At 40.3% G+C, this 26,588-nt stretch overlaps 1 protein-coding gene across 2 annotated transcripts in view; it reads left to right on the plus strand.

The window, feature by feature from the left end:
* Cse1l (chromosome segregation 1 like) overlaps positions 1 to 26,588 on the plus strand; it is a 41,230-nt gene that overhangs the window by 11,687 nt on the left and 2,955 nt on the right. For both annotated transcript variants that reach the window (XM_051143820.1, XM_051143821.1), the window contains exons 3-22: positions 5,411 to 5,553; positions 8,053 to 8,154; positions 8,239 to 8,384; positions 8,670 to 8,760; positions 10,209 to 10,316; positions 12,014 to 12,106; positions 12,731 to 12,898; positions 13,004 to 13,133; positions 14,100 to 14,165; positions 15,008 to 15,210; positions 15,831 to 15,915; positions 17,354 to 17,415; positions 19,144 to 19,280; positions 20,302 to 20,405; positions 21,878 to 21,975; positions 23,738 to 23,888; positions 23,997 to 24,205; positions 24,838 to 24,935; positions 25,028 to 25,113; positions 25,662 to 25,743. In XM_051143820.1, coding sequence (XP_050999777.1) covers positions 5,411 to 5,553; positions 8,053 to 8,154; positions 8,239 to 8,384; positions 8,670 to 8,760; positions 10,209 to 10,316; positions 12,014 to 12,106; positions 12,731 to 12,898; positions 13,004 to 13,133; positions 14,100 to 14,165; positions 15,008 to 15,210; positions 15,831 to 15,915; positions 17,354 to 17,415; positions 19,144 to 19,280; positions 20,302 to 20,405; positions 21,878 to 21,975; positions 23,738 to 23,888; positions 23,997 to 24,205; positions 24,838 to 24,935; positions 25,028 to 25,113; positions 25,662 to 25,743 — 2,362 coding nt within the window. The remainder of the gene's footprint in view (positions 1 to 5,410; positions 5,554 to 8,052; positions 8,155 to 8,238; positions 8,385 to 8,669; positions 8,761 to 10,208; positions 10,317 to 12,013; positions 12,107 to 12,730; positions 12,899 to 13,003; positions 13,134 to 14,099; positions 14,166 to 15,007; positions 15,211 to 15,830; positions 15,916 to 17,353; positions 17,416 to 19,143; positions 19,281 to 20,301; positions 20,406 to 21,877; positions 21,976 to 23,737; positions 23,889 to 23,996; positions 24,206 to 24,837; positions 24,936 to 25,027; positions 25,114 to 25,661; positions 25,744 to 26,588) is intronic.

The raw sequence follows: 26,588 nt of genomic DNA on the forward strand, positions 1-26,588 counted from the left end.
TACAACCATCTATATGAGATCTGGTACCCTTTTCTGGTGTGCAGGTACATATGGGGGCAGAGCACTGTATACTTAATAAATAAATCTAAAAAAAAGAAAGAAAGAAAGAAAGAAAGAACTACTACAAGCCTCATCCTATTTTAGAAAAGTCTGATTTTTTTTTCCTTCTAATTATACAGGGTTATTTAAAGCTATTTTGTGCCAGTATGTATTTTGAGCAGAAAGCACCCCCATATCTGACTACCTTCCCCTTTATTGCCCCCTATCATGTTTGTGCGCACATTCAAGCATGCACTTGCTTGCTTGTATATACAAGTATGCACATGAAGAAGTCAGAGGTCAGTGTTGGGTTTCTTCCTCTTTTTTTAAGATTTATTTTCCAGCTGGGCAGCAGTGCCACCTGTCTTTAATCCCAGCAGAGGCAGGCAGATCTCTGAGTTCCAGACCAGCCTGGTCTAAAAAGAGAGTCTAGGATAGCCAACGCTCCACAGAGAAACCTTGTCTCAGAAAAAAGAGAAAGTTTTTTTTTTTTTATGTGTATAAGTGTGTGTATGTACACTACGTGTGTACCTGGTACCCAAGGAGGCTGGAAGAGGGAAATTTATCCCTTGGAGATGGAGTTACAAATGGTTGTAAGCTGCTGCATGGGTACTAGGAACTTAATTTGCGTCACCTGGAAGAGCAGCAAGGGCTCCTCTTAACTGCTCAGCCAGCTCTCTAATCCCTCTTGGTGATGTTTTTTGAGAAAGGGTTTCTGAAGCACCTATTTGGTTAGACTGGGTAGTCAGCAAACCCCAGGGATCCACCCGTCCTTACTTGAATAGCCCTGGAATTACAGAGATGCGGTTTTTTAAAAATTATTTATTTATTTATTATGTATACAGTGTTCTATTTGCATGTACACCTGCACATCAGAAGAGGGCACCAGATCACATTATAGATGGTTGTGAGCCACCATGTGGTTGCTGGGAATTGAACTCAGGACCTCTGGAAGAGTAGACAGTGCTCTTAACCGCCGAGCCATCTCTCCAGCCCCCAGAGATGCTTTCTTGTGCTCGGGTTTTTATGTGGGTACTAGGGATGGAACTCAGGTTCACATGCCTGGGTAGTAGCCACTTACCCTGTTGACTCTGTTTTTTAATAATTAAACTTTATTATACAACCCAACTAGCTTATACAAGAAGGAAAAAGGTTAAAGGGACAAAAGAGTGAACCTTCCAGTAGCCGTTCCACGGGACGGGTCCTTAGGTGTCTCTCTGGCCTGCGTGCCGGTCCAGCTGGTCCGCTGCCCTCCACCTCTCTCTGCAGCCGACTTTGTTATTCTCTCTTCCCCAACTGCCTGAGTCACGTGGGAAGGACCGGCTCCTCCCGGTGAGGGTCCAGGTGGGGTTCCCAGGTCTGTTTCCTGAATTCCAGACCCAGAATGGCTCCACTCAGTCTGTCACAAGGTATTCATGGGATGCCCCAAGGGTAAAGCCCGCCAAGACTGCTCCCATCTGTGACAAAGCTTAATCTTTCCCACATACCCAACTGAGCCACCCCTCTTGCCCAGTCTGTACGGCTGAGAAGTCACACTAATGTCCCTGGATAAGAAAAATTAATTGCTCTAATCTTCTTAGAATTTCCCAGAAAGCCTGTGCTGACACTAATTTTTTAATGTGCCCTTAAAACTTGAGGGTGCTAAAAAGCCTTATGACCCCAGGAGAAAGTGTAGAAATAAACTGCTGTTTCTGGGAGCAAATTTCTCAAAGAGAGACGTGAGACTTGCAGAGTCAATCTTTGTGTATCTGACTCTGGAACCAAGGACCCTACACTTAATAGTCTGTCTACATCTTTATGACAAGAAGGAGACAAATTGTGTACTGGATCCTAGCTTGGATGGAACAACTGTATAGATAACTGAAACTGTGTGTGGGTGTGTACGTAGAGGCCAGAGGTTAGCATCATGTTTCTACCTCTGTAACTCCACCTATTTTGGGGGACAGGATCTCTCTTCTCCATGTTAGCCTTGCCTGTCCTAGACTCCCTTTGTAGACCAGGCTGTCCTCGAACTCTTAGTAGTTCACCTGCCTCTGCCTCCTGAGTGCTGGGATTAAAGGCATGTGCCACCATGCCCGACTGGGATAGGATCTCTTAATGGACTTAGCTCACCCAGTGGCTAGACTTGCTTCTCAGTGAGCCCCACAGACCCTCATGTCTCTGTCAGTTAAACACTAGGATTACAGGAGGAACCGTGCTCATCGCCATGCTTGCTGCTGTACTGACTGAACCATCTCTCCACCTGGAAGGTTTTTTGAGGCTCCTTGCCTATACAGAAACATATAAACGTGAAAAAGTTTTAATTTAGAGTTTATGTGAGTGGCAAGGAGGAGGGAGGGAGGAAGAGAGACAGGCAAGACAGATCAGGGCATGTGTCATAGTGTTTATGTGGCAGAGGACAACATTGTAGAGTCGGTTCTCTCTGTGGTCGTAACTGGTTTCCAGGCAGCATAGACCTTGGGTCTAGGCTTGTGCAGATGTGTGGTAAGTGCCTTTATATGCTGCTCTGTTTCACCATCAGTAGGAATATTGTACAGGTAAAAATGTGAACACAAAAATTGACTTAAACTTTTGAGAAGAAACTTTAGGACTAGGGGGTATAGGTAGAGTGTTTTCTAGCATGCTTGGACCTAGGTGGTTTTTTTTTTTTTTTTTAAGTATTTATTTATATGAATGCTTTATTTTTATGTACACATGAAAGTGATTAGAGGGCATCAGACCCCGTTACAGATTACTGTGAGTCACCATGTGGTTACTGGGAATTGAACTCAGGACCTCTGAAAGAGCAGCCAGTGCTCTTAACCACTGAGCCATCTGTTGAGCTCCTGAACTGGAGATTTGATCCCCATCACTGCATAGTTTGGATATGGTCATCCATTACTATAATCCAAGCTTTTGGGAGGAGGACATAGAATGATCAAATATTCAAGTTTATCCTTGGCTACATACTGCATTAGAGGTCACCAAGGCATATGAGATCTGTCTATGAATGAGTGAGGGTAGGTGAGACGGCTTAGTGAGTATGGTGCTCACTGCCATATTGTTTTTAAATTATCTGTATTATCAGTAGGCCCCGCTAGCAATCAGTTAAGACACTGACACTTGTTATATTTTAAACTAGCCTTTGTTAACCTTGGGCAGGGCAGGCATTAATCCTCTAAACTATTTCCCATAGTGGGGCAGGTATAGGATCCCTGCCTAAGTCTCATGCCATCTGCTCCTAATAACTTCTATCAAGCTACCTCTCATACATAATCCCAAATACTTGCTAATGTTCTTCATCTGGGCTGGATTCCTCATCCATGCCTGCCATGTGCTTTTCCTCCATCTACCCCGTGGCGGCCTTCCTCTCCTCGGGCGATTTTTCTCCTCTTAAGACCCTTTCTCCTCTGGTCTCTTCTTCTCCTCAGAATTCCTCTCTCTCCCCTAAGCCAGGGAATCTTAGCCACACCTCTATCTCCTTTGCCCTGCCCTGGGATGGCTTTTTATTAATCAAAAGGTGGGTCACAGATATCAGACCATCCCCAACACTGCCAGGCTAGATGACTTGAGTTTGATCTCTGGAACCAACATAGTAGAATATGATATCATCACACATAAGCTGGCCAGGCAGGCAGACAGTTTAAAATAAGTAAGTAATTTAAAAATTATTGTTTATACAATATTCTGCCTGCATGTGTGACTGCATGCCAAAAGAGGGCAACAGATGTCATTATAAATGGCTGTGAGCCACCATTTGGTTGCTGGGAATTGAACTCAGGACCTGCTGAAGAACAGCCAGTAAGTACTCTTAACCTCTGAGCCATCTCTCCAGCCCCCTAAACCAAATTTTTAAAAATCACTCACACACACACACACAAAACAAAAAACAACAACAACAAAAAACCCAACCAACATAATGGGCTGGAGAGATGGCTCAGAGGTTAAAAGCACTGACTGCTCTTCCAGAGGTCCTGACTTCAATTCCCATGGTGGTTCACAACCATCTATAATGTGATCTGATCTTCTGTCCTGCAGGTGTACATGTAGGCAAAGCACTGTATACATAATAATAACAAATAAATCTTTTATAAAAACCACCAACATACTATGTCTTTTTCTGGAAACATTTTTGGTTTTTTGAGACAGGATTTCTCTGTGTAGCCTTGGCTGTCCTGGATTCCATATGTAGAGCAGGCTGGCCTTGAACTCCCAGATCTGCCTGCCTTTGCCTCCCCAAGTGCCACCACGCCTGGCTGAAATTTTTTTTTTTTTTAGTTTTGTTTATTTATTATATATACAGTGTTTGGCCTGTAGGCCAGAGAAAGGCATCAGATCACACTATAAATGCTTGTGAGCCACCATGTGGTTACTGGGAATTGAACTCATGACCTCTGGAAGAGCATTCAGTACTCTTAACCTGAGCCATCTCTCCAGCCTTCTTTATGAAGGACATGGTAGATACAAAACAGAGCAGGTTTGGGGAAGCCAGTGTGTGGTTACTGCATTCACATGCACATACGTGCAGGAAAAATACTCATACTCGTTAAACAAAAATAAATCATCCCCTTTTTTTAATTTTATTTTTTTTAAAGACGGCATCTCAGTATGTAGACCAGGCTGGCCCTGAACTTATTGTATAGAGAAACGAGGAGGCGAGGTAGGTGTACTACCTCTGCCTCCCATGTCCTGAGATTAAAGTTATGCACCATCAACCCTGGAGCATAAATAAGTCTTCTCTAAAGGACTAGAATAAAAACCTTTTGTCTTGGTTTTGTGGTCTTAGATGAGCTAATAGTGGCAGCCTTTAGTGAGAGTTTAGCTCATGGGTAATAGCATATTCACATAAATGAGGTCATTAGTACTGCTACTGAGTACTTCCTTTAGTACTTCCTTTGTGGAAGAAGGCAGGATGTGTAACTTACAGTAATGCCTAGTAATTTCCTGGGAAGCCACAGCTTTGGCTGGGTAATCATCTGAGTAGACTTATTTGTAGACCTGGGAGTATTAAGAGAGATCATCTGAAAACGGAAGCATTGTATACATTTCAACTAATATTATATGTAATCATTTAATGGATAAAATGAATGTTGCCCTGTAGGAAAAATGTTCTAACCTTTGCATTGTTGGGTGGTTGGGTTCTATTTATGTATCTGGTGTGTTTGTAAGACAGAATGTCAATGTGTAACCTCCAGTTCGCCTAATGTTCAATATGTATCTGGGTTGGCCGAGACCCTCCCAAATGTTCAGCTTAAGTCTCAAGCCATTATTTGTCATCTAATCTTTTCTTTTTGTTTTTTTTTTTCATACTTTAAATATGGATAGTTCATTATATGTATAGAGTGAAAATGTTTTTTATTATAAGAAGTCTAACATGAAAATTCTTTCACAGCTGAAAAATTTCTTGAATCTGTAGAAGGAAATCAGAATTACCCACTGTTGCTTTTAACATTACTGGAAAAGTCACAGGATAATGTCATTAAAGTATGTGCTTCAGTAACCTTCAAGAACTATATTAAAAGGAACTGGAGAATTGTAAGTATTTTGGGAATATATAATTAAATACTCTGTATGTTTTTATGGTTTATATGTCCCCCTTAAAATATTCAGATGTGGATTTTTGATAAACAGGTTCTTTGTCCAAAACAACTATTTCATTTAAATTTATTTAATTTAAATTCCACACGGACTTTGTAACTCTGTTAGAAGACCTAGGATTTTGAAGACCTTGGTTTGGTTGTCACACAAACCTGGCTCATAACTACCTGAAAATCCAGTTTCAGGAGAGCTGATGCTCGCTCTTCTGGCCTCAGGAAGCTCCTGCATACAGATGGTGCACATAAACTCATATAGGCAAATACATGAAATAAAACTTTCAGAAAAAGTTTATAAAACCATAAGTGTTCTCTTAAAGCTTGTATTATTCATTAGATACTGTTCTATGTGGTAAAGAAATAACTAAAGCATAGAAAGTCCATCTTGTTTGCAGGCATGTTAGCTTCTCTTGTTTCTGTGTGGTAGGAGGGATGGGAGAGCTATTAGAGACAGTCTGTTTCTGATCTTAGGCCCTCAAACTCATGAACAGGTCTCCTGCCTCAACATCCTGAGTGTTTATCTTTATGATATGTAAAACCAGGGAGTCTACAATGTCTCTAAGAGGTGTACCCAGGGTGTGCTTTCAACTAGTGGCCACACATGATGGTTACATGCTTTTATTTTAGCCTTGGGGGACAGAGGCAGCCAGTGTTGCATAGAAAAACCTGTCTCAAAAAAGCAACACACAGACACACATGGCTGACTAAGTAACATACATCTATAAATGTATAAAGATTTTAGCCGGGTGTGGTGGCGCACGCCTTTAATCCCAGCACTCGGGAGGCAGAGGCAGGCGGATCGCTGTGAGTTCGAGGCCAGCCTGGTCTACAAAGTGAGTCCAGGGTGGCCAAGGCTACACAGAGAAACCCTGTCTCAAAAAACCAAAAAAAAAAAAAAAAAAAAAAAAAAAGATTTTAACTACATGCTGATGGTTTACATAGAAAATTGAAGCAAGTCTATCCTGTCTCCCTCCCCCTCCCCCTTTCTCCTTTTTGGTGGTAGTAAGGATCAAATCTAGGCTTTTATGCATCACAGACAAGTGTTTTCCAGAATATCCACACCCTGTTCTCTTTTTCCTTTTTAGGTTTTGTTTCGGTTAGGTTAGGTTTTAGGTTGTTTGTTTGTTTTGTTTTGTTTTTTGAGACACGGCTTCTCTGTGTAGCCCTGGCTATCCTGGACTCGCTTTGTAGACCAGGCTGGCCACAAGCTCACAGTGATCCGCCTGCTTCTGCTTTCCAAATGCTGGGATTATAGGCATGCACCACCACTGCCCAGTTTTTCAGCATTTATTTGTAGAAGTACTAGGAATTGAACCCAGGGCCTTAAGGTTGAAGAACCAAAAATATTTTTTTTCTTTTTATATTTAAATTTATTTTTTTATAATTTATTCACTTTACATCCTGATTGTAACCCCCTCCCTAGTCTCTTCCCATTCTCACCCTCCTTCCCTCTTTCCTCCATCCCCCTCCCCTAGTCCTCAGAAAGGGAGAGCCCTCCTCCCCTCCCAGCTTATCAAGTCTATAAGGAGTGCCTGCATCCTTTTCCTCTGTGGCCTGGCAAGGCCACCCCACCAGGGAGGAAGTGATCAAAGAGTGAGCATCAAGAGTCCATGTCAGAGACAGCTCTGGTTCCCCTTACTAGGTAACCCACATGGAGACTGAGCTGCCTATTAGCTACATCTGTGCAGGGGCTCTAGGTCCTTTCCATGCATGGTCCTTGGTTAGAACCAAAAAAAAAATTTTTTTTTAAGTTTGTTTGTTTGTTTCTTTCTTTCTTTCTTTGAGACACAGTTTCTCTGTGTAGCCTTGGCAGTCCTGGACTCACTTTGTAGACCAGGCTGGCCTCAAACTTACATAGATCTGCCTGCCTCTGCCTCCCGAGTGCTGGAATTAAAGGCATGCACCACCACGCCCGGCTAGAACCAAAATTCTTAATTGGCATCAGGGAGTCAGAGAGCCCCAGTTATTTATTTATTTATTTTGTGAAAGGTTACATTTAGAAAGGACTATACATTAAGATAGTTTAATGTAGAATTTAAGCATGATGCTTAAGAGAAAGGGAGGAACTTATAAAGTAGACCCTGAGCATAGGCTTCTCATGAATATACATGTTATAAGGAAAGGGTTATGCCTTCGCCAGATTATTAAACTCTGTTCTTATTGCCACGAAGTGGTGATGCATTCCTATAATCCCAGCACTTGGGGAGGAGAGGCAGGGAAATTTCTGAGTTCAAGGACACCAGGGCTACATAAAGAAACCCTGTCTTAAAACCAAAAAAAGAAAGAAAGAAACTGTTATTATTCCCATAGGAGAGACTAAGGAATACCTACATTCCTCCAATTTAATTGGCAACTTGAGATAATGAAATTAGTTGTATTTTATTTGTAAAGCCAAATAAAGTGGATCCTTTGTCACTTGCTTGTTGATATTTTCTTTTAGGTTGAAGATGAACCAAACAAGATATGTGAAGCTGATCGAGTAGCAATCAAAGCCAACATCGTGCACCTGATGCTAAGTAGCCCAGAACAGATTCAGAAGCAGGTGATGTCACACATCTGCAGTAGGCTCAGGGAGTTGGGTGCTGCTTTGTAAGGCTCTCTGCTAATTAACGCTCTCCTTCCTTAGTTGAGTGATGCTATTAGCATCATTGGCAGAGAAGATTTTCCTCAGAAATGGCCTGACTTGTTGACAGAAATGGTGAATCGCTTTCAGAGTGGAGATTTCCATGTTATTAATGGAGTCCTTCGTACAGCACATTCACTGTTTAAAAGGTATTAATATACAAGTTCATTCTTCTAGTACTTTTCTTTTTCTGTTAGTGACTTTCTGCTGCATAACTTCTTACTCTGGTGAGTATGAACATCCTTGAGTGACGTGGGAAGCCACTCAGCTCATTGTGTTTGCTTCTTAAGCAAGAGCATTCATCTCACACTGCCTCAATTTCTGTGAGGTAATTAGATTGTTCTTTGTATTTTGAATTCAGAAGGCTCTCTGGTTGTTGTCTAGCTGTCTAAATGGAGTAAACAGAAGGTTGACTGTACTTTTTCTTTTTCTAGATACCGTCATGAGTTTAAGTCAAATGAACTGTGGACTGAAATTAAACTTGTTTTGGATGCCTTTGCTTTGCCTTTGACTAATCTATTTAAGGTATGATATGTCTTGAAAATTACCCATTTTAAGTTGCTTAAATATATGTCTAAATTTTAAGAGATTTCCTCGGCGTGTGCAGAATTTAATTAATTACATTACATAGGCACATACTCACCTTCCCTGCAGACAGGGTTTCTCAGTGTAGCCCCTGGCTGTCCTGAACTTGATTTGCAGACCAGGCTGGCTGTGAACTCTCAGATCCACCTGCCTCTGCTTCCCCAAGTGCTGGGATTATTGGTGTGTACCACTGCGCCCAGCTACATTACACACCTTTACAGGCTATGTTCTTTAGGTTGTTCTTAGTATTTATAAGAGTACTATAAGATTGGGAAAAATGCAACCTTTCCCCCCAGACAAGATCACACGAGTACAATGATTAGTAAAATGAGAGTAGAGCTTAAGTCTCATTTCCTTCGATGACCGAATTCTTTTCATTTCTTACTTTAAAAGAGGATGGTTGTATAATAGTCAATATTCAGATATAGAGCTTACACAGATTTTTGTTGTTGTTGTTGTTAAGATAAAGGTTTTCAAATATTAAGACAAAATGCAATCAATTTTTTAGGCTTTGATTGGGACAGATTTTTACTTAATGAAAAGTGTTGGGTTTTTTTTTTTTTTTTTTTTTTTTTTTGGAGACAGGGGTTCTCTGTGTAGCCTTGGCTGGCCTGGACTCACTTTGTAGACCAGGTTGGCCTCAAACTCACAGTGATCCGCCTGCCTCTGCCTCCTGAGTACTGGGATTAAAGGCGTGCACCACCACACCCGGCTCTTAATGAAAAGTTTTTGGGGCTGGGCATAGTTCGTATGTCGGTAATCCAGCACATGGGAAGGAGAGGCATGAGGACTGGAACGTTAAGGCCACAGCTGGACTGTCTGAGCAGGTCCCAGCCAGTGTCGTCTCATGTCTCTATGATGAGACTGTGGAGAACAGAAGGCTACATCTAGAGTGCAGTGAACCAGGTGAACATGCTGTTCTGTGTATTCCGATAGAATTGGAAATGTTACTACTCTTCTTTTTTGTTTTTTTGAGACAGGGTTTCTTTGTGTAATCCTAGCTGTCCTGGAACTTGCTTTGTAGACCAGGCTTGCCTTGAACTCACAGATCTCCGCCTGCCTCTCTAAGTGCTGAGTTGTAAGGGTGCACCACTACCGCCCTGCAGAATTTGTTTTGAGAGCCTGCGGAAGCTGTTTTGTTATTTATATGTATGGGAATAGGAAAGATGTTCAGAGTATTAACATTGGGTTCCTTACTGGCTATTCTAGTCAGATTAAAAGACATACTCTTATTGTTCATAATTTTTAAGTGAATATATGCTACTACTTAAAGGCCTCATTTGGAGAAGAAATATGAGTAGTCTCAGCATAGTACAAGGTTATCTCACTAAGCTCAGCATGCTGGCTTTATGATACACTAAAACCATGTTCTTAAATTCCTTTCCAAGGCTACCATTGAACTGTGCAGTACCCATGCAAATGATGCCTCGGCCCTGAGGATTCTTTTTTCTTCCTTGATCTTGATCTCAAAATTGTTTTATAGTTTAAACTTTCAGGTAAGTTTCTTTCTTTCTTTCTTTTTTGCTTTTGGTGCTCTGGCTCTCTCTTGTGTGTTCGTTCTCTCTCTCTCTCTCTTTCTCTCTCTCTCTCTCTCTCTCACACACACACGCACACGCACACGCACACGCACACACACACCTTTAAATATATAGTCCACCTGACAAGACTGCTTTCCTCAGCATTGGTTCTTAAAGGAAACCTTCTCTCTATTTTTTACACACCCACAGAGTTGTATTTAATAATTCTTGGAGATGGTGGAGATAGGGAAAGGCTACATTCTTTTGCATCCAATAAAGCTGCTGGTTTCTACTGCGGTTAGAGCCTTTTCTTTCATAGGTCTACAATGAAACTTTGAGTAAGCTATCCAGATAATCCTAAGAAACTATGTACTTATGTAAGTGAACAAAAAGACCTCAAGAATTTAACATTTTAAAGTTTGGAGTTGAAGAGATGTCTTGACATCAGAGTCGGAATTATAAACAGTTGTGAGCTGCTTTGTGGGTGCTGGAACCAAAAATCACTCAGCCATGTCTGTAGCACCTCTTTTTCCCTCAGCCTAATTTTATAAAAAGCATTATAGAATTAGATTTCTGAGCTAGCTCAGCATATAAAGGTGTTGAAAACATATATGTATGTATGTGTGTGTGTGTGTGTGTGTGTATATATATATATATATATATATATATATATATATATATATATATAAATAAACTTTTTTTCTTTTTGTATGTCTGTCTGGGTGTGTGCTCTGTGAGTAGATGCACACAGGGGTTAGAAAGGGCTTTGGATCCCCTAGAACTGGAGTTGTAAGTATTTGAGACTCACCATATGGGTGCTAGGAACCAAACTCTGATTGTCTTAAGAGCAATGCATGCTCTTAACCTTTGAAAATCTTTCAGCTTTTTTCGTTTAAGTTTTTTTCCCTCTGTATGTGCGCACGCATATCATTTGTCCTCTTGATTCAAAGATTCTTGAGTCAGAATTTCTGGACAAAGAAAATCAGTATTAGTTAATACACTCATATACCAAGAGAAAAGAAGGTATTTCGCCTTTGCACTTTGCATAGTCAATCTTATACTCAGAACATGATAGTATATTCAGTGGTGGGGTGAAAATCCCACAAAGGGAATTGCATTTTTATTAGGTAAAGGAGACAATTGTCCCCAAACCATAGACTCCATATATGTATTCAACTGGATGGCAGATTCATTACTTAAATGAGTACTGTTGGGTCTTTGTTGTTTTGTTTTGTTTCTTGATTTGAAAAATCAAGAGAAATAAGCTCAAGTCGTCACAGTGCTGTATGTGCTGTAGAAATCAGCAGGGTACGAAGCTCACGGAGCTTGAGTCTAGGCTGGCAGCCATCTTACAGTAAGCACAATATTTAGAAGGGAGGGGATCTGTATTTTGTAAACACGAGCTTCGTGCTGTCCTCATTGAACCCTCAAGGGATAGATGTAGACGGAGGCAGAAGGTACAATGGTGATTTTTGAGGGCATATGAATGTAGGATAGACATCAGACTATCAGACAAATTATTCAGCTGCCACAGTTGTAGGTAAAATAGAATTTTCACAGACTAAAACCTGAACTTGAGCCTAAAGGAATGGGTAAATGTTTGTCATAGTTGGGAAATTGGTTAAATTAATCAATTCATTTTAATCAAAAATCTCAAGTCCATGGTTATTTTTCAGGATCTCCCCGAATTCTTTGAAGATAATATGGAAACTTGGATGAACAATTTTCATACCCTTTTGACATTGGATAATAAGCTCCTACAAACTGATGTAAGTATTTAAAACATTGTTAGTCTTTTTCTTCATTAAGAATTATTTTGGAGGCTGAAGAGATGGCTCAGAGGTTAAGAGCACTTGGAGGCAGAGACAGGAGGAGCTTTGTGAGTTCAAAGCCAGCTATGTCTACAAAGTGAGTTCCAGGACAACCAGGGCAGGAAACCTGTTTCAGAGCCCACCCACAACAAAAAATACAATTTTTAGAAACCCATGTTATAGAAACTGTGACATGATTGTTACTACTCAAGCTCCTATAGGATTGTTTTTCTGTCTTAGATTTTTAAGTTAATTTATGTCTATGAGTGTTTTGCTCACACATACAAATACATGATCATGTACATCCTGGTACTGAGGTTATCGACGTATTTGAACCACACATTACACAATTAGCAGGAGTTGACCTGGGTCCTCGGCAGGAACACCAAGTGCTCCCAACCACTGAGATGTATATCTAGCTTCAGATGCTCTCAGTCCTGTCTGTGTGTGAGGTATTTCACTGTCAGCAACGAGAAGAAAAGTCATAATTTGTGATAATCTGGGTGTTGTGATGCTTGCCTATGATTGGAGTATTTGGAATGTCAAACAATATGTTTGAGTTTGTCTTTTCTCTCATGTGAGGATGAAGAAGAAGCAGGCTTATTGGAGCTTTTAAAATCTCAGATTTGTGATAATGCTGCTCTCTATGCACAAAAATATGATGAAGAATTTCAGCGGTACCTGCCTCGTTTCGTCACAGCCATTTGGAATTTGTTAGTTACAACTGGTCAAGAAGTTAAATATGATTTGGTAAGATGATTGTAGAAACAAAATATATTCTTTCCCTGTTTATTTTCTACAAGAATAATTTAGTTTAGCTTTTAATTACATTCTTATTTCTGTGTTTTATTTCAGTTGGTAAGTAATGCAATTCAATTTCTGGCTTCAGTTTGCGAGAGACCACATTACAAGAATCTGTTTGAAGACCAGAACACGCTGACAAGTATCTGTGAGAAAGTTATTGTGCCTAACATGGAGTTTAGAGGTAATTATGGCAAAGTAGAAAGAATTTTCAGGGGAGTAAAAGCTGTTCTTTAAAGTGTGCAAGATGGTCATAAGCTCTCTACTTCTCCTGTTTTAAAGATGGTTAACATCAGTTTAATAAGGTGACTTCTTTTTATTATGAAATTGTCTTAAACTACCACATAAAACTTGTGGCCTCTCATTATTGCCTGGTTTCTAAGCCAAGGCAGAAAATGTAACATCTGTGAAATGATTGTTGCTCTGTGTGTGTGTGTGTGTGCGTCACGCCTGCCTGCCTGCCTGTCTGTCTGTCTGTCATGGGGTTTCTTTTATAAAAATATTGAGTCTCAAGTTTGAAATTGTTTAATTGTAGTATTGTAATTTTTAATATTTCAGTAAGGTAAGTGTGTTGTAAAACTTTTGGCTTAAAGGTCAATACCTACCTTATCTATTTAAAGTAGAGAACCTGCCTCATAATTAGGAAAGTGGAGGCTTGTGTTGTCTGTCACCCACCCAGGACTCTTCAGGTAGCAGCTGAAATGGAGCAGGGAGCTCAGGACAATAAAATGTAGGCACTTTGGTATTTGAGTTTTCAAGCCATATTTGAAGGACAGATCTTTATTCTGATAATGTCTGCCCTTCCTATCATTCCTAGAATGAATGATGCCTACACTTACCCACTCCCCCTACTCCCCTAACCCCCCCCCCCCCCCCCCCAGACAGGGCTTCTCTGTGTGGCCTTGACAGACCTGGACCAGGCTGACCTCGAACTCACAGTGATCTGCCTGCCTTTGCCTCCAGAGTGTTGGGATTAAAGGTGTGCTCCACTATGCCCATCTTAGGAACCTTTCTGGTGTGTTTGCTGCTGAAGTAGTCATAGTGAAAGAACACTTTGCTTGTAAAACAAAGCAGTTCTGATTGCTTAGGTATAGAATATGTTGACGTGGGTTCTCTGGAGGCCTTGTTGACTTGCCAATTTTCTCTGTAGCTGCTGATGAAGAAGCATTTGAAGATAATTCTGAGGAATACATAAGAAGGGATTTGGAAGGCTCTGGTATGTATTTTAGGTTTTTAGTTAATAGTCATCTAGTAAGTCAATCTTTTTTATGATGGAGAAGTTTATTATAGGGAAAGGGGTACTTCTGAGAGAGAGAGCGATAGGGACAGCAAGAGAGGCGGGGATAAGAGGGCAAGAGAGCCTAGCAAGTCAATTTTTAGGCTTTTTTTCTTTCTAATAAATGTAAGCAGTGGCTAATTGTGTAGTTTTAGCTTTTATTAGGAATGTTTTCCTAACCCTGTCTGTCAAACTCTCTCTCTCTCTTCCTCTCCCGACTCCACTCTTCCTCACTCACGCTCTTATAGCCACACAAATAATTTTCAAAAATTATAAAAGGATCAAGGAAAGATGCTCATCATTGACCTCTGACCCTTTATATATTCCAAATACCTGGGCATGCAAGTGTATATATGTATGCATGTAGATAACATATATGTGTATATATGTGTAAACACACCACACACAAAAAAGTTCAAAGTCATCCTTAGCTACATAGCAAGTTTAAGGCCCTCTTATGCTATTTGGTATCATCTCAAAGAAACAAAATAGACAATAGTTCTTATAGACTGGGGATATAGATCGTATGTAAAGAAAGCCCTTATATTGATTACATTGGTACATTGATTACTTAGGTTGAGTCCCTATCAAAAAAAATAAAAATAAAATAAAAATAAAAATATTCTTTGTAGGATTTATGGTCTTATCCACCTTAGTTTCATTATCATTTTGTGTTTCATAGGTGAAAAAAATGAGTTCTTTCTGTTGTGTTGCTGAAAGTTTCTTAGAAACTGGACTGGTTGCTACTTTTTTCCAAGATACGTTTTCTTTTGACTTTATAGATATTGATACTAGACGCAGGGCTGCTTGTGATCTTGTACGAGGATTATGCAAATTTTTTGAAGGTCCTGTGACAGGAATCTTCTCTGGTTATGTTAATTCTATGCTCCAGGAATATGCAAAAAATCCATCTGTCAACTGGAAACACAAAGATGCAGCCATTTACCTAGTCACATCTTTGGCATCAAAAGCACAAACACAGAAGGTAAATCTTTTCTTGGTGATTGGGTCTGAAACACGTTGGCAAACACAGGACTCAAAAAGAAATGTCTGCTAATGCAGCCTGTTGCTCTTAATATGCTCTTCCACACAGCTTGCTGTAGATGTCCTGAGTGCTTCCTTCTTGAGTCATGCCTTCGCATCACCTCATCAGAGATTTCGTATAAAACACTGATTTGGTTTAGGAACATGTGCTGTCCTGAGACAGTTCTGTTTAATACCTAAGAGCTTGTCTATTGACATGCTGTCTCTGGGCTGGAGAGCACTTAAGAGGCTGAGGGTGGACTGTTAACTAAAGGCCTTCCCATGCCACATAGTGAAACTCCTTGACTGAAGAAAAAAGAGGAAAAGCAGGATGGAGAGATGGCTTAGTGATTAAGAGCACTGGCTTCTCTAATTCCCAGCAATTACACACTGGTTTTCACCCATTCGTAACTGCAGCTGCACGACTTCCTGAGCACCTGACACACATGAAGGCAAACACTCACACTCATAAGGCAAAAATAGGATTCTTTAGTGACACGCTCATCTACACTTTTGATACGATTTTCTAAAATTGCTTAAATTTCTGTTAATTGTATTTCACCATTACATATTTCCTTTCAGCATGGAATCACACAAGCCAATGAACTAGTAAACCTAACTGAATTTTTTATGAATCACATACTTCCTGATTTGAAATCAAGTAATGGTGAGTTTTGTGAAATTGTTTCTTTTTTGTTTCTGGTTTTTGGGGTTTTGTTTTGTTTTTGTTTTTTGAGACAGGTTTTCTCTATATAGCCTTGACTGTCCTGTACTCTTTGTAGATCAGGCTGGCCTTGAACTCACAGAGAACTGCCTGGCTCTGCCTCCTGAGTGCTGAGATTAAAGGTGTGCGCTACCGCCACCAGGCTTTCTTTTTTGTAACTTACAATGTTAGATCATCAATTATTGAAGCAGTAGTATGGCAGACGTCAAGATATCTGTATCAACATAATTTTCAGAGAATTGTTTATGTTATTGGTAGCAATGACATGGTCCCCTCAGCTCCTGCCTAGGTAAAATTAACTAGACAAAAAAATATTTTTATTAGAAGAAACCAGAAGCAAGGAGACAGAACTGTAACTTTACTTTGTTACCCTAGTATATGGTTAGGCCTCCCTATATGTAAAACATTAAAAAAAAAAAAAACAAAAAAGATCTTCCAGACTGGGTGTGGTGGTGAACGCCCGTAATCCCAGCACACAATTAAATGCAGGGAAAACACTCATTTTTAGCACACACTAACATTCACAAGGCAGATGCAGACAGATCTCTTATGAGTTCAGTGTGATTTAGGACAGCCACAGCTACATAGTGAGACCCTGTCTCAAAAACAAGTATTAATTGAAAATAAAAATCCAGCCAGGTATGGTGGCGCACGCCTTTAATCCCAGCACTTGGGAGGCAGAGGCAGGCGGATCTCTGTGAGTTCGAGGTCAGCCTGGTCTACAAAGGGAGTTCAGGACAGCCAAGGCTATACAGAGAAACCCTGTCTCGAAAAACCAAAAAAAAAAGCAGGTATAGCCAGGCATGGTAGAGCACACCTTTAATCCTAGAGGCAGAGGCAGGCAGATTTCTATGGTCCCAGGCTGTGCAATGCTACACAATGAAAGTGTGTGCACACACAAGTGTCAAGCATATTCTAATAATCTTCTCTGCGGCCACTTTTGAGCTGGCTTTAGGATTAGTAACAGCTGTCTAGTATTTTCTAGTTATTAATTTTTTTCCTTTCCCTAGAAGAATTGAAAGCAAATCCCAACTGAATGATACAAGTTCATACCTCCTTAAGTGTTTGGACCCTGACATACCTTGGACATCAGCCAAACCATTGACCTGACCATGAGTCTCCATTGTTTAAGCTCTGATGTCACTTATTTGTGAATAATCTTTTTTATTTGTTTGTTTGTTTGTTTTTCGAGACAGAGCTTCTCATTGTAGCTTTGATTGTCCTGTACTAGCTTTGTAGACCAGGCTATCCTGGAACTCACAGCAACCTGCCTTCCTCTGCCTCCCCGAATGCTGGGATTATAAATGTGAGCCACTATGCCCAGCTATTTGCAAATAATCTTAAGTAATTGTCTTCTTTCTTTCTTTCTTTTTTTAAACAGTGAATGAGTTTCCTGTACTGAAAGCTGATGGTATCAAGTATATTATGATTTTTAGGAATCAAGTAAGTAGTGCTTTCCCCCAACCTGGCATTTGTTTTATGCAATATAAAACACTGTGTAATCAATATTTGACATCTACATCTAACCAAAAAAAAAATGTTTTTTAAATAACCTATGATTCTAGGTCGAGCTTAATTTCCCTTAAGTATCCTGTCTTTTCCCCCTTCTTGTCCAGAGAACCTATGGGCTCACACATGATGTTAAGCAAGCATTTAAATGTGCTGATCTATATCGCCCACCTCAGTATCTTGTGTTCTTACAATGGTTTTATTAAAGTCTGGTTCAAACTCAGTCCGCGGGTTGTTCTAGTTGGCTAGTCTGCTGTGTCCTACTTGGTGACACAGCACCCTCTACTTGCCTTAATTCTCAGACCCTTACATCACAATGTCACATGATACATGGTAGTATCTTGTTCCTCTAGTCTCTGTATTTATATTTTAAATTGGTACATTTATTTTGGGTAGGTAGTCTGCTACAGCATAAATACAGAAGTCACTAGTCCTCTCCTGCCACGCGTATGGGACATAAGGCTTGGCATGCAAGCGCCTTTACCTCAAAGGCCATCTGTAGTTCAGTATCATTGGGGCTGGTTCCTTAATTAAATGTAGCCTCATAAGAGATGAGAAATACATCATAGATATGCTTATTATTTATATATCATAGATATGCTTTTTATTTATTTATATTTCATTTTGTGTTGTTATCAGAACAGACACAAGGATAACTGTCCCCCTTTAAAAATAGCATGTTATGAGTTTATTGAGGGGCAAAAAAATTAATACCATTAGTTATTTTTTAAAGCATCTGTTGAGATGTTTTGCATATTCTTGAGATTTTTTTTCAACCATACCTTGTGATTTTTACTGTATTTTAATATTACCACTATCTCATCAGTAGATGGTATAATTATCAGGTGTTGAAATATGATATTAGTAGGGACCTGCACTACTCTAGTACCTGTGCTAGCTCCCAAATAATTAACACTGACCTATTAGGTTTATTCAACAAGCTATAAGCTTTAAGCCCAATTATTACTAGGCAGCTGTTCATCAATTCTAACCCAACTATGCTAGTCTGGTCATGTGCCCTTTTACTTGCCATCTCCGTCTCTGTGTAGCCTTGACTGTCCTGGACTCACTTTGTAGACCAGGCTGGCCTCGAACTCACAGAGATCCGCCTGCCTCTGCTTCCCGAGTACTGGGATTAAAGGTGGCTGCCACCACTGTCTGGCTGCCGTCTCAGTCTTATCTTGGCTTTCTCCTGTATCTCTCACTCCTCACCCTCCCTGTGGTCACTTCCTTCTCCTCTTCACCTGTCGACCTGAGAACCCCCAGTCCTCTCTCACCCAGCTGTGGGATCTTGACCTTTTTATTAACCAGCCAGAGATAATGGGGAGCATTTTTTTACACAACATTGAAACATAGTTTGTAGAAATGACAGTGCCCATTTCCTGACTGCAGCCAGTTCTGGGCTCACAGAAATCAGCATCTGAATACACAGTGCACAAGACCATTCCCCAACAGTCAGTCTCTGCAGAAAACACACTTTTTTGGTTTTTGGGTTTTTTTTTGGTTTTTTTTTTTTTTTGGCTTTTTTTTTTTTTTTGGTTTTTCGAGACACCAGAGCAGGATAGGTGGTAATACTGTTTTTAATGTCAACACACCCTGTTTTTCTATTCCCTTTTGCTAAAAAGTAACATTAAATTTAGAAGATGTGTTAATCTTTTTCAGGTACCAAAAGAGCACCTTTTAGTCTCTATCCCTCTCTTGATTAGTCATCTGCAGGCTGAAAGCATTGTTGTTCATACGTATGCGGCACATGCTCTCGAAAGGCTGTTTACCATGAGAGGGCCAAACAACGCCACTCTGTAAGTATTTGATTTCTGAGTCATTCCTATACTTTTTAGCTTAGGGCCAAGGGTACACCTTATTTGCCTGAGATTGTCTTTAGGTGTTTTCATAACACCATTAGTATTTAGAAAAACTTGTATGTGTAATTTTTATTCATTTAACTTCTCTCATTCCAAAAGGATGTAAGGCAGCTTACAAAATAGTCTCATGCTGATGATGAATTAGAGCAAAGGAAAACGGCAGTAAAGCTAATGAAAACAGTCACATATCAGAGGGCCTTGTGTCATGAGGCTGCTAGGTTGGTTTTTTGTTGTTGTTGTTTTTGTTTTTTTGGTTTTGTTTTGTTTTTTGAGTCTTCCAGCAGCCAAAGGAGAGAGGGAAACATGGGGACTGAATATTCAATGTCCATGAGATAGAGAAGAAAGCAAAGGGCACCTCAAGTGAGCTTCATTAGACAGTGCATGGCAGCCTGTCTCTGCAGTGTCTTCTGGCTGCTGCTGAACATGGTTTTTTGTTCTTAGCTCTGAGCTAGATATATGGTTCACTTGAATGAGTCGTTCTATGGGAGCCAAGAAAGTAGCTCTTGTGGCCTGGTGCAGGATGAAATGCAGAGGAGGGGTCTGCATGACTTTCAGGCTAATTTTCAGTGTTATTTCTTGAAACCAAGCACTAGGTGAGACATAAAACAGTCTTAGACTCTGTTTTTACCCAGCCTTGAGCACAGATGCTCCACCTCCAAGAAGAAAAGGCGCTGAAACCCTCCTGATGGTGGGTGCTGTTCTCTGTGATGGTAAACAGGAGGCTCCTGAGTTCACTTGGTGTGTTTTATTTGTTCAGTTACGCTTGGCCCTGTTGTGTTGATTTAGGAACTTAGCACAAGCACATGTAAGCAGTTATTCCCAGAGTTGCCCATCAGTTGTCAATGGTGAGAGATGGCTCATTTTATGCCAAGAAGTGTGATGTACTATTTGCCCAGGGTACTCCACAGTGAAAAGCTCAAGAGTTGGTAGTGACTGAAAGCTGTTTTTTCATCTATAGTTTTACAGCTGCAGAAATCGCACCGTTTGTTGAGATTCTGCTAACAAACCTTTTCAAAGCTCTCACACTTCCTGGCTCTTCAGAAAATGAATATATTATGAAAGGTAGGCCGTTTTCCCCGGTGTGCAGACCATAATAACTAAATATCTAACCTCAGATTACAAGGTAAACACTGTAGCTATACCTCAGTTTTCATTCTTAAAAAACCAGGTACTGTCTATCCAAAAAAAAAGTTTTTGTGGTTTTTTTCTTATTGTTTAAGTAATGTAATTTTTACTTTGTTAACTAATGATTTTTTTTTCGAAAATGTTTTACTTTAAGATTGATGTACTCCTTATCATAAGAAGTATAGCAAAATTTATTTGTTTTCGTAGAGTTATTTTCAGAGTCATTTCAGACCAGTCCATTCAATAGCCTCTGTTAACTGTGCCCTGCTGAGTATGGTAAAGCATGGGGCCAACTGCACATGGGCCTGCTGCACACCCTTTCCTAGAGATGCTGACTCAGTGAGGATCTGCCATGTACTGTCTTAGGAGGGTTGCCCTGGAGCCAGCTTTAACTTTTGGGAACGTTTTTCTTGCTGTCACATCTCATAGGTCTTTATTGCTTTCAAAATCATGGCATGTGCTTTCCAAAGGAGCTCCCTGATCTTCCGGCTCCCGTCAGGGGGGAGTGGGGGGTGAGAGAGAGAGAGAGAGAGATTTTGTGTGTGTGTGCGCGTGCACGCGCCTGTCTTTACATTTGATGAATTATGGGTTTCAACATCATGAGGGCAGCAAAGTGATCAGGGTCTTTGTTGCTGTGTTCCTGGTGTGCATGGTATTATTACCTTCTCATTAAATACTGACACATCTTCTGACTGCCTTAACTCAGGCTATGTAGCTGCGAGTCTTTATTAAGATAGAAGAAATACCTCGTGCACATCTTGGAGAAATTCTGTTGCTTGGGCCTGGCATGTGGTAATGGGGCATTTTAGTAGACACTAACTCTGGAAATGAACTTACGGAGTAGTAATAATCATACTTTAGCTCACCAGTATATGCCTCTCCTGTGCTACATGGTTTTTGTTACCTGTTGGTGTGCAAAGTTTTTATAGTGTGGACTCTGACTTTTTATTTTTAACTTTTTAATGTCTTTATAAGATCAGTAGTTGATATTTTCTTTTAGTTTCCTGTGAGACCATGTTCCCTTTGGACCTTGGGTATCAGTTCTGCCAGTGTTTCCTAACTGAAAAACACAAGATAGTGGGTTCATTCCCTTTAGTATTCTAGTTCTCTGTCCTTTCTACCCCACTGCTCCTTTTTCCTCTTTGTTGGCTCCTTTACTTATCTAGTAATGTTTTTATTGTCCCTTTTTGAATTCTTTAAGCCTTGGGTCTTGTAGAAATGCTTTAGTATTCTCCACCTAAATATTGCCAACTTTAAGCCTGATATAAAAGGAAGAGAGACAATTTTAAATGTAGGATAGGTAATATTTAAGCATCTTAGATTTTTACTTGATAAATTAGTGGCCTTTCCCTCCATTGACTTATTTTAATGGTTAACTAAATTGTTTGTGCTGTTTTTATATTTTACAGCTATCATGAGAAGTTTCTCCCTCCTGCAAGAAGCCATAATCCCCTATATCCCTACTCTCATCACTCAGCTCACACAGAAGCTGTTAGCTGTTAGTAAGGTAACAGCCAGTTAAGAGAATTAGGTTGCTTTTAAAGAACATTTATGTACTTTGTATGTATATGTGGGCACACTCATGCCACGACATGTGTGGAGGTGAGAGGACAACCAGCAAGAATTTTCTCCTTACGTCATGCTGATTCCAGGGATTGAACTCAGATTGTCAGGCTTGTCAGCAAGTACTTTACCTGCCCATGAGATTGCTTTTTAAGCTCCTGCAAACTGTTTGTGCCCAGAGCCCTTTGACACCAGCCAGGTATTGTAGGAGGTCTGTACATTCTTCTGATCTCATGGGGATGTAAAAATAGGTTGGAGATGAACACCTGTCATCTTAAGTGCAGGTTCAGAAGCCAATATGCAGGTTTTGTTCTCATAACAAAATGGACGTGTTCATTGTGAAGTTAAGAAAGTGCATGAGCCTACATTTATATTTAGTGGAGTAAGATAAGCTTTGTACTAATGACTGACAGATACTTCTGTGTTATTCTTATTCCAATTAAACAAAGTTTTTTGACTAAAAATTTTGCTTATTCATACACAAACTTGGATACTTACTTTTTAAAAAGATTTATTTATTATTACATATACACAAGTGTTCTGCCTGTGTGTACACCTGCAGGCCAAAAGAGGGCATCAGATCACATTATAGATGGGTGTGAGGCAACATGTGGTTGCTGGGAATTGAACTCAGGACCACCCGAAGAGCAGTCAGTGCTGTTAACCTCTGAGCTATCTCTCCAACCCTGGACACTAAATTTTTAAAATATAGAGGTTTTTTTGTTTTGTTTTAATATGGAATGCTTCATAGTTTTGCATGTCATCCTTGCACAGGAGGGTCAGCAGCCTGTGCACATAGGTGTTAGAGCTGGGCAGAGCCAGAACATGTTTTTTCCACTGTTTTTAATTTTTCCCATGTGGCTCTCCTAGGACACATGGTTTTGAGACTACTCTCAGAGATCTGAGGCTGAGGCCTATGTAATCCAAAGGAAACTGTAGAGAATGTAGCCAAGTGATTATAGAGAATTTCCCTAGAATGTGTGAAGCCCAGGCTGGCATTACTACTTCCAAATAAATAAATGAAAACACAAGCACTGGTTTAGTTCTGCTTTTTGTGTTCTTAATTATGGTTTGTTTTTTTTTGTTTTGTTTTTTTTTAACGAGTATTTGCCTGTATATGTGTTTGTGCACCATGGGCATACTTGATGCCCATCAAGGTCATAAAAGGGTATCAGATCCCTTGTGAGCCTCCACATGAATGCTGAGAACCAAACCAAGTCCTCTACAAGGGCAGCCATGTTTTAACCACTGAGCCATAACTCCACCCCTCCCACCTTTTAATTTAATTTTGCTAAGACAGGGTCTCACAGCAGGGTGTGGTGGTGTGTACTTTTAATCTCAGCACTTGGGAGGCAGAGGCAGGCAGATCTCTGAGTCAGAGGACAGCCTGCTCCACAGATGTAGTTCCAAGACAGCCGAGGCTACACAGAGACTCTGTCTTATACTCTTCACCAAAAAGAAAAAAAAAAAGGACAGTCTCACTATGTAGTCCTGGTTGGCCTGGACATGAGATCTGCCTATAAGACTATACTCCCTAGCCTTAGGATTAAAGGTGTGTTCCACCACACCCAGCTTTTGTGCTGACAGTTTAAAAGATGCTGATACCACTTTTACCCAATTTAGGAGGTTCAGGTGTGTCATGCTGTAGTTGATACATAGTGTAGTCACTTGAATAATTGAAGTGGTATTTTCTTGTTTTTACTCAGAATCCGAGCAAACCTCATTTCAATCACTACATGTTTGAAGCAATATGCTTGTCTATAAGAATAACCTGCAAAGCTAACCCTGCCGCTGTTGTGAATTTTGAGGAGGCTCTATTCCTAGTGTTCACTGAAATCTTACAAAATGATGTGCAAGGTAAACTGCAAGTCTTTTCTTTCTGACGTAGTGATCCTGTGGGGTGTTACAAAATGCTGCCTGATGACAGAGCCAGCACTAACAGCTCTCCTTTAATTTCATCAACAGAATTTATCCCATACGTCTTCCAAGTGATGTCTTTGCTTCTGGAAACACATAAAAATGATATCCCGTCTTCTTATATGTCCTTGTTTCCCCACCTTCTTCAGCCAGTGCTCTGGGAAAGAACAGGCAATATCCCTGCACTAGTGAGGCTGCTCCAGGCATTCTTAGAACGAGGCTCAAGTACCATAGCAAGTGCTGCAGCTGACAAAATTGTGAGTCGGTTATCTTTAAATAACTTACTCTTCACCCGGGCATGGTGGCCCACGCCTTTAGTCCCAGCACTGGGAGGGTGATTTCTGAGTTTGAGGCCAGCCTGGTCTACAAAGGGCAGCCAGGGCTACAGAGAAGCCTTGTCTCAAACCAAACAAAAAAACACAGAAGAGGGAAAAAAACACCTCATTTTTCCATGAGTTTTGTAAAAAACAAAGGGTAGCAAGTTTTAAATGTTTTTCCTTAAAATAATTTAATTCTATAAAATGAGATACAGTTAATAAAATTGGTAATGTGTGTTTTATTGATGATACTGGCTATTATTTGGTTATTATAGCTACATGGACCAATGGGTTAATATCAGAGATTTAACTCCCCTTGTATAACTAGAAAAGGCTGGCCATGATTGCATACAAATGTAATCCCAGCTTTGAGGGATAGAAGCAGGGAAAATAAAAGGTTCAGTCATACTTGGCTCTATGTTGCTGATGCTACATGATTCTCAGCTCACTGCCTTAGCTGGTTACATTGTTCAATAGTGGCCACTTTCCCAGAGAGCAGCCTGATGCACTTATGTGATGCTTAGCTCCTGCCTCCTCTCTGAGTACTCATTATTTGATCTGGTTTGTTGCAGCCTGGGTTACTGGGTGTCTTCCAGAAGCTGATTGCATCCAAGGCAAATGATCACCAAGGTTTCTACCTTCTCAACAGTATAATAGAGCACATGCCTCCGTGAGTCACATTAACCCTCTGTACACTGAAGATTATGTTCCATGCTCGTAAAAGGACTGAGTTGATATTAATGCTTCTCTTCTATTCTCTAGTGAGTCAGTTGACCAGTACAGAAAGCAGATCTTCATTCTTCTATTCCAGAGACTGCAAAATTCCAAGACCACAAAGTTTATTAAGAGTAAGTGCATTGAGCCGGGTGTGGTAGCACACGCCTTTAATCCCAGCACTCGGGAGGCAGAGGCTGAGTTTGAGGCCAGCCTGGTCTACAGAGCGAGTCCAGGACAGCCACGGCTACACAGAGAAACCCTGTCTCAAAAACCAAAAAGAATAAGTGCATCATTTGGAGATGCTTGGGACTCAGGCTGTAGGGGAAAACGTTCATCAGTCTTAAATGTTACACATTAAATACCTAGAAAAAAAAATGTGTACCCCAAACACTAACTTAGTTCGAAATGTATTATATTCCAAAGAATGGTTTGTCTTAGGTTTAGAGAGAGAAACACTTTTCAATAGAAACAGTAATGTGGAGATGTATAAATAAGTAAGGAATTTCATGTAAAATTTTGTGATACAAACACAGAGGCCACTTTCTGTGGGGTGTTTTGGGAGGTAGGTGATGAACTAAATCGGTGTCTGCTTTTCCTGCTGATACCTAGATTTCCTGACAGACTTTAAGAGAATTGCCATCTCAGTGAAGTCTATTAATACTCTGTCTTCCTTCCACAGGTTTCTTAGTGTTTATTAATTTATATTGCATTAAGTATGGGGCACTAGCACTACAAGAGATATTTGATGGCATACAACCAAAGTAAGTTGTAGCTTTATTTATAAGAAGAAAATTATTTGACCTCTTCAATATAAATCAGTATGTGTGTTGGCGGTAGCTTTGTTGTTCTGGTTTGGGGATTGTTTTTGGTGGGGTTGGAGGTGTTCTGGGACATAGAAAACTGATGTCCATGCTTTCAGAAGGAGTGCCCTGGGCAGATGCCAGCAGCCTGGCAATAATGATAGAGCCTTGCAGTAGATGAAACTTGGTTCTGATGGGGAATTTGTGCAAAGAATGTGTATAGCAGTGTGACCCTTAGGGCAGTGAAAGAAGAGGTAGAGGAAGCTGTTGGGGGGAAAGTTTTGTGGGAAAAGTATCTCAAGACATTACAGATTGACTTTCAAAATGAGTTATCTTAGAAAGCAGTACAAAATATGCAATTTTTAGTATTAGGGAATTGTAGGGATATCTGAAGCTTATGCACTGCCAAACTTGGAGCCCTCTTCACAGTGGGCAAAGTGCTCTCTTGATGCATGGCAGTAAAGACCCACCTTTGGTCTACTTGCTGCATTTCATAAAGAAGGGTTTTGCATCATGTAGGATGTAAGAAGTTTTATTTCCAGGGTGTTGTCATTAGCTCATATTCTAGGACTAATCAAATGCACCGTTATTGCTTATGTACTTACAGCTCCTAATCCCAATCTAGCACTGGTCCTTGCTAGTGGTAGATGCTCTAGCCTTTGAATCTTAGCTGTGTTCTTAATTTTTCAAAAGTTTCTTGAGCAACTTCTTCCAAAAAAATTTTTTTGACAATTTTTGGGTAACATTTTAAGCAAATAATTTCCCATTTGCCCTGCCTCAAAAGCTACAAAGACTTAATACTTAAG

The sequence above is a fragment of the Acomys russatus genome, chromosome 4, assembly GCF_903995435.1.
Source record: "Acomys russatus chromosome 4, mAcoRus1.1, whole genome shotgun sequence".
Taxonomy (NCBI): domain Eukaryota; kingdom Metazoa; phylum Chordata; class Mammalia; order Rodentia; family Muridae; genus Acomys; species Acomys russatus.